The 8,265-nt window shown below is 45.0% G+C and overlaps 1 protein-coding gene and 1 pseudogene across 4 annotated transcripts in view; one reads left to right on the top strand and one right to left on the bottom strand.

Moving 5' to 3' along the window:
- The first annotated feature begins 2,339 nt into the window (after positions 1–2,339).
- Positions 2,340–2,476, top strand: LOC128575751 (uncharacterized; annotated as a pseudogene).
- A 2,476-nt stretch (positions 2,477–4,952) lies between these two features.
- Positions 4,953–8,265, bottom strand: part of LOC128574574 (zinc finger BED domain-containing protein 5-like) — a 34,596-nt gene continuing 31,283 nt past the window's right edge. For all 4 annotated transcript variants that reach the window (XM_053575270.1, XM_053575271.1, XM_053575273.1 and 1 more), the window contains one exon: positions 4,953–7,811. In XM_053575270.1, coding sequence (XP_053431245.1) covers positions 5,992–7,811 — 1,820 coding nt within the window. In that variant the 3' untranslated portion in view covers positions 4,953–5,991. The remainder of the gene's footprint in view (positions 7,812–8,265) is intronic.

The following is an 8,265-nucleotide window of genomic DNA, read 5'->3' as shown; positions in this document are numbered from 1 at the left end:
GCTTGAGGCTCTGTCTCAAAAAAAAGAAAAAGTAAAAAAAAGAAAAAGAGAGATCTTCTGGTTTCAAAGACATACTGAGTTTTTTTTTTTTTTTTTTTTTGTAGAGACAGAGTCTCACTTTATGGCCCTCGGTAGAGTGCCGTGGCCTCACACAGCTCACAGCAACCTCTAACTCCTGGGCTTAAGCAATTCTCTTGCCTCAGCCTCCCGAGTAGCTGGGACTACAGGCGTCCACCACAACGCCCGGCTATTTTTTTTTTTGTTGCAGTTTGGCCGGGGCCGGGTTTGAACCCGCCACCCTCGGTATATGGGGCCAGCGCCTTACCGACTGAGCCACAGGCGCCGCCCCATACTGAGTTTTTTATTCTGTTACTTCAGAATTAGGAAGGGCCAACCTTTCTCCTGGCTTGATGAGCCATATGTGATAGGCTCACAACAGCTTAGGAGCAGGTTACCAGACTTCCCACCAGTCTTTTATCTGGTGCCCAAACTGTTCAACCGTATAGGCTGGCCTTTCCCCAGAACCCATGCTAGCCTTGGAGTTCTCAAATTAGGGATCATCTATTACCCCTGACATTTCTTTAGGGAAGATGGAAGGAGGTGGCGCCTGTGGCTCAAGGAGTAGGGCGCTGGTCCCATATGCTGGAGGTCGCCGGTTCAAACCTAGCCCTGGCCAAAAACCACAAAAAAAAAAAAAAAAAGATGGGGGCGGCGCCTGTGGCTCAGTTGGTAAGGCGCCGGCCCCATATACTGAGGGTGGTGGGTTCAAACTCGGCCCCAGCTGAACTGCAACCAAAAAAATAGCTGGGCGTTGTGGCAGGCGCCTGTAGTTCCAGCTACTCGGGAGGCTGAGGCAAGAGAATCACTTAAGCCCAGGAGTTGGAGGTTGCTGTGAGCTGTGTGATGCCATGGCACTCTACTGAGGGCCATAAAGTGAAACTCTGTCTCTACAAAAAAAAAAAAAAAAAAAGATGGAAGGAGATAATATAAAGATATCTGTGGTTGCAGAATCACAGCCTGCAATGGGCCAAGGGAACGTGACTAAGCGCATCATAAAAGGTGGATCCAACCTTCCGGTGAAAGGTGTGGTTGTTAAGGAAAGGAATGAATCAGAGTGAAGCATTCCTGCTCAGAGGTAATACTTTCCTTTTCCATCTGTATGCTTTCTCAGAGCCTTTTGCATTATCTCCTTCTCCCATTTGTTAATGGCAGAGTGGCTCTTAATAGAAGACAAGAGAGACACTATAGCGGGTGTGAGTCTTTCTAGTCTCAACATTATCACTCTAATGGTAGTACTTCTGGTAAGCTTCGTCATCCATCCTGGCCAAGCTTTTCTTTCCTGGAAGCTCTAGGCAGAATAGATGGCTAGAAGTAAAGTGAAAGAAGTCAAGGGCTTTCGGGCGGCGCCTGTGGCTCAGTGAGTAGGGCGCTGGCCCCATATGCCGGGGGAGGCGGGTTCAAACCCAGCCCCGGCCAAACTGCAACAACAACAAAAAAATAGCCGGGCGTTGTGGCGGGCGCCTGTAGTCCCAGCTGCTCGGGAGGCTGAGGCAAGAGAATCGCTTAAGCCCAGGAGTTGGAGGTTGCTGTGAGCCATGTGACACCAGGGCACTCTACCCAAGGGCAGTACAGTGAGACTCTTGTCTTTACAAAAAAAAAAAAAAAAAAGAAGTCAAGGGCTTTTCCCACCTGCTTCTAGGCAAAGCTGACTCTGCCAGTCAGGACAAATAGGTCAGAAGCTTAGATAGATAGAGTAGGAGGCTAAGAGTCCTTTAGTAATTTATTTGACTTTCTCTGTCAGCAATTCTCTTTTTATGTTTCTTTGAGACAGTGGCACTATATGGCTCTCAGTAGCATGCTGTGGCATCATGGCTCACAGCAAACCTACTCCTAGGCTTAAGCGATTATCTTGCCTCAGCCTCCCATGTAGCTTTGACTACAGGTGCCTGCCACAACGCTGGGTATTTTGTTGCAGTTCTCATTGTTTAGCTAGCCCGGGCTGGTTTTGAACCTGCCAGCCTCAATGTATGTGGTTGGCACTGTAACCACTGTGCTATGGGCGCCCAGCCAGCAATTCTCAATATGACGGGGACAGCTGGCAATGTGAGGGAAGAGCTACTGGTCATGTAGAGGGTAGAGACCAAGATAAGCTATACATGACGGCCCCTCCATGACAAAAAATTATCAAACCTAAAACGTTGATAGTGCTGAGGTTGAGAACTAACTGCAAAATGCTTGTTTATAGGGATTTGGTTCTGGAAAAAAGAATATGAGAAGTAATTACTCCCTGAAGCCTTGGGTAGCTAGAGGTAAAAGCCAACTTCAGTTCTATAAACTTAATTGCTTCTCGGCCTTTTGGCTAAGATCAAGTGCAGTTCTACAATCTTAAACTGTAAGTCCTCTGTCTAGCTGTCAGCTACATGCTGGTTAAACCAGTTTGGGCACATTTCTTTTACTGTTCTGGTCTGGACCACCTATCTGGGCATTCTAGACCTCTTAAATTGGAGGGAAATGAACATGGAGAAAGAAGAGTGAAGTGGCTCAGTGCCTATAGCTTACCAGCTAGGTCACCAGTCATATACACTGGAGCTGGAGGGTTCGAATCTGGCTTGGGCCTGCTGAACAGTGACAACAATGACAACCAAAAATAGCAGGGCATTGTGGTGGGCACCTGTGGTCCCATCTGCTTGGGAGGCTGACGCAAGAGAATCCCTTAAGCTCAGAGTTGGAGGTTGGGGTGAGCTGTGATGCCAGCGCACTCTACCCAGGGTGACGTAGTAAGACTCAGTCTCAAAAAAAGAGAAGAAAAGAATATGTTATGTTTTTAGTCAGATAAGGAGGGAAGGTGAAGACTTGAGAATAATATTCGCAGACTTCATCGTAAATGTCCTTTTTAATAGTGAAAAGCGGCAACTCAGTATCAAATAGAACTGCGACAGCATAACAAATACAAAATCACTATTTGAATTTAAAGTTGGATCTAGTCTAGGCACAGTGGCTGATGCCTGTAATCCTAGCATTCTGGGAATCTGAGTTGCGTGCATTATTTAAGCTCAGGAGTTTGAGATCAGCCTGTGCAGGAGAGTAAGACCCCTGTTTCTATTAAAAATAAAAAAACTACCCAGGCATTATGGTGGCACCTGTAGTCCCAGCTACTCAGGAGGCTGAGGCAGGATCGCATGAGTCTAGACTTGGAGGTTGTTGTGAGCCATGATACCATGGCTTGCTATCCAGGACAAGAGTGAAATTTTGTCTAAAAAAAAAAAAGTTGGGGGCAGTGCCTGTGGCTCAAGGAGTAGGGTGCCGGTCCCATATGTCAGAGGTGGCGGGTTCAAACCCAGCCCCGGCCAATAACCAAAAAAAAAAAAAGTTGGGGCAGTACCTATGGCTGAGTGAGTAGGGCGCCAGCCCCATATACTGAGGGTGGTGGGCTCAAACCTGGCCGTGGCCAAATTGCAGCAAAAGGCATTGTGGTGGGCACCAATAGTCCCAACTACTTGGGAGCCGGAGGCAAGAGAATCACCTAAACCCAAGAACTGGAGGTTGCTGTGGGGTGTGACGCCACAGCACTCTACTGAGGGTGACCAAATGAGACTCTGTCTCTTAAAAAAGATAAATAAATAAAAGTTGGAATCTCATTGAAAATATAGAAATTAGGTCAGGTGCAGGGACTTATGTCTGTAATCCTAGTACTCTGAGAGGCCTAGGTAGGTGGATTGCCTGAACTCATAGGTTTGAGACCAGCCTGAGCAAGTGCCAGACTCTGAAAAAATAGCCAGGCCATGTGTCCCTACTGACGAAAGGGAATTGCTTTATCCCGAGACTTTGAGGTTGCTGTGAGGTATGAAGGTACAGTACTCTACTGACCAAAGTACTAAGCCAGAGTACTCTACTGACAAAAGTCTCTGTCTCAAGAAAAAAAAAAAAAAAATGAAAATGTGGGGGCGGTGCCTGTGGCTCAGCGGGTAGGGCATGGGTCCCATATGCTGGAGGTGGCGGGTTCAAACCCAGCCCTGGCACAAAAAAAAAAAAAACAAAAAACAAAAAAAATGAAAATGTATAAATTGAGATGTCAGATATGTAAGAATAAAAACTAAAAACATGAGAGAAAATCGATGTAAAGTCAAAACAAGTTTAGACCAGGCCAGGTGGCTTTAAAAAAACCCCAGAACAGGGGCGGCGCCTGTGGCTCAGTGAGTAGGGCGCCGGCCCCATATGCCGAGGGTGGCGGGTTCAAACCCAGCCCCGGCCAAACTGCAACCAAAAAATAGCCGGGCGTTGTGGTGGGCGCCTATAGTCCCAGCTGCTCGGGAGACTGAGGCAAGAGAATCGCGTAAGCCCAAGAGTCAGAGGTTGCTGTGAGCCGTGTGACGCCACGGCACTCTACCCGAGGGCGGTACAGTGAGACTCTGTCTCTACAAAAAAACAAAACAAACAAACAAACAAAAATAAAAACCCAGAACGGGGCAGCGCCTGTGGCACAAACGAGTAGGGCGCTGGCCCCACATGCAGGAGATGGCGGGTTGAAACCCAGCCCCAGCCAAAAACTGCAAAAATAAATAAATGATTTTTTTTTTTTTTTGCAGTTTTTTTGGCCGGGGCTGGGTTTGAACCTGCCACCTCTGGCATATGGGGCCAACACCCTACTCCTTTGAGCCACAGGCGCCGCCCTGATTCTTTTTTTTTTTTTTTTTGTAGAGACAGAGTCTCACTGTACCGCCCTCAGGTAGAGTGCCGTGACCTCGCACAGCTCACAGCAACCTCCAACTCCTGGGCTTACGCGATTCTCTTGCCTCAGCCTCCCGAGCAGCTGGGACTACAGGCGCCCGCCACAATGCCCGGCTATTTTTTTTTTTGGTTGCAGTTTGGCCGGGGCTGGGTTTGAACCCGCCACCCTCGGCATATGGGGCTGGCGCCCTACTCACTGAGCCACAGGCGCCGCCCTCTTTTTTTTTTTTTAAATAAAAATATAAAACCTAGATATTAACTGGCCATGTTTTGAGCACCTGTAGTCCCAACTACTGGGGAGCCTGAGGCCAGACAATCACTTGAGCCCAAGAGTTTGATGATGCTATGAGCTGTGAATCCATGGCACTCAATCCAGGATGGGTCTGTCTCAAAAAAAAAAAAAAAAAGAAGGTGCTTGCTATGGATTAAAAGAAATCTGGGTCTCTGATAGCAGTATGGAATGATCATACCAGCCTTGGCTTGTCTACTTGTCTGACTCTATTGCCTAGGCCAGTTCTCAAACTTCCTAGAGCCACGACCCTTTAATATAGTTCTCATGGCTTGACGCCTGTAGCTCAAGTGACTAGGGCACCAGCCACATACACCAGAGGTAGCTGGTTCAAATCCAGCCCGGGCCTGCCAAACAATAACTACAACTAATAAATAGGCAGGCATTGTGGTGGGCATCTGTAGTCCCAGGACTTGGGAGGCTGAGACTAGAGAATGGCTTAAGTCTAAGAGTTGGAGGTTGATGAGTGCTATGATGCCACAGCACTCTACCCAGGGCAATAGCTTGAAACTCTGTCTCAAAAGAAAAGAAACAAAACCAAACAAACAAACAAAGGTAAAATACTGTTAAATATTTCTTTCTTTCTTTTTTTTTTTTTTGTAGAGACAAAGAGTCTCACTGTACCGTGCTCGGGTAGAGTGCCGTGGCTCACAGCAACCTCTAACTCTTGGGCTTACGCGATTCTCGTCTCAGCCTCTCGAGCAGCTGGGACTATAGGCGCCTGCCATAACGCCCGGCTATTTTTTTTTATTTTTGTTGCAGTTTGGCCGGGGCTGGGTTTGAACCCGCCACCCTCAGCATATGGGGCCAGCGCCCTACTCACTGAGCCACAGGCGCTGCCCAGAAATATTTATTTCTAATTATAAATAAATGAAATTTTGTCTTGAAGCATGGTGTAGCATGGGCAAGTCTTAATATAACAACAGTCAACTGCATTGCTACATTTTGCGACAGTATTGATAAAAAAGCCAATGTCAGTGGGAAGGTTGAGATTGCTTCTTTCTCACCAGATCAGTAATTCTCGGGGCAGTCTTTGCAAGAGCACAACGAAGATCACCTTCCACAACAAGTCTACTTCTGTATTTAGACTTGATAACCAACAAGCTGGAAAACGCTGTTTCACAAAGATATGTTGTTGGAAATGGAAGAAGAAGGCGCAACACAGTCTCAGATAGAACTGGATATGACTGCAAACATTTGATCCAGAATTTTGTAACTGGCATTGTAGAGAAATCAGTTCTCGCTGCATCGCTGTTAATAAGTTCAATGAACTCCTCCTGTGCTGTCTCAGGAACATCTTCAACTTTGACTGTGAATGGGCTTCTGGCAAGTGCAAATGGGGTGTCAGGTAGATTTGGAAAGTACGATGTAATTTCATCTGCAAGCATGTGCAAGTGTTCCTTCACAGAAATTATCATTGTAATCCTTTTGTCTCGTTCAATATCATGTTCCTCAAAGAAAGCAGATAAGGTAGGCAACATGTAAATTTTATTTTCATCCAATTTTTTTTGCCAAAGCCGAAGTTTCATTTGGAATGACTGGATCTTTTCAGACAAATCAAGGCATGTTGCATTTGGTCCTTGCAGTGATAAATTTAACTCATTCAAGATGGCAAAGATGTCAACCAAGTAAGCTATTTTCTGCAGTTCACAGTTATTGCTGAAAAGTGCTTCAAACTGCGGTCTTCCTTTCTGATTAAAAAACGTTTTGAGTTCATCACGAAGCTCAAAAACATGTTTTAAAACTTTTCCTCCTGACAACCATCTCACTTCAGTGTGAAATAGCAGAGCATTGTTTGGCGCATCCAACTCACTGCAGAGTTGAGAAAACAGTCGATTGTTTAAAGTGCTCGCCTTTAGAAAATTGACAGAACTTACAATGCTTTTCATTACTTCTCGTAACTCTTGTGGCAGCGTCTTCATTGCTAATATGTGCCGATGAATCATACAGTGAGTTCCGATGACTTTTGGTGACTCATTCAGTACCAAACGTTGAAATTCGGATTGACATCCTAGTATAGCTGGAGCACCATCTGTGCAAACTCCACAAACCTTTTCCCAAGAAATCTTATGCTCCTTCAGAAATGAACTAACCATGTTAAACACATCATATGCAGTAGCTGTCATTTCAAGAGGTTTGCAAAAAAGGAACTCATCTTTAAAGTCGCCATCATTAATATACCTCACGTAAACCAGTAACTGTGAACAGTTTGCAACATCTGTAGATTCATCAAGCTGGATACTAAATATTGGAAGCGGAGCAGATTTAATTTCCTGGATTACCTGATCAAGAATATCAGCAGACATGTCATCTATTCTTCTACGGACAGTGTCTTTAGATAAGGAAATTGCACTCAATTTCGTAACAAACTCGTCTCCGATCATAACTCGAACAAAGTCTTTGGCTGCTGGCAACAGTAAATCCTTAGCAATGGTGTGAGGTTTCATAGCTCTGGCGATTCTGAGTGCCACCAAATATGAAGCTTCAACGGCTGCTACGTTTTCTTTGTGGTACTTGCCACCAGTGCCAAGTCTGGCTTTCTTGAGTCCATCAGCTTTGCTTCTAACATAGTTGATATCTTTGCTGGCAAAGCTCGGGTGCTTGCTATCAAAATGGCGTTTCAGTTTGTTCGGCTTCATAGATTCGGCTGATAGAACTTCACAACAAATAACACATTGTGGTTTCTCAATTCCTGCTGTAATTATTGAGGTAAAACCATACTGTAAAAAATCTTCACTGTATTTTCTTTTCTTAATGTTCTTCTCTACACGATCCATTGTCATGGGATGGTTTGCTAATGAAAATATATGACAATAGTGTTAATATAAAACATAATATATGGCATAGTTCAGTCAATACAGTTCATTAAAGTTTCCTATGATTTACCATTCCCTGTGTTGCTTTTTCTACATGTGATGTATTTATTCACATCAACCACAGCTGAATATAAAGACTGATCAGCATCCAGATTAAGTTCCCATGGTACATTTTCTATTTGAAGTAGTTGATGATTTTACAGTACGTGATTTTAAATTTATCCAGTAATCATAATTCATTAAGTTATTTTACCTCCCATACTGCTTTCAACACATCTGACTGGTCTGCTTAAGTATATTATGGCACCAACCCTGTCACATATACCTGTATTTGTACAGGGTGTATGTGATGCGGTTGGCGCTATGGGGTACTTGTATGTGGGCGTACCCGCCTGGAGAGGGATAAAGGAGCCCTGTCTTGGTTCCTAAGAA

The sequence above is a fragment of the Nycticebus coucang genome, chromosome 22, assembly GCF_027406575.1.
Source record: "Nycticebus coucang isolate mNycCou1 chromosome 22, mNycCou1.pri, whole genome shotgun sequence".
NCBI classification, from domain to species: Eukaryota; Metazoa; Chordata; class Mammalia; order Primates; family Lorisidae; genus Nycticebus; species Nycticebus coucang.
This window is presented reverse-complemented; position numbering and strand designations above follow the sequence as displayed.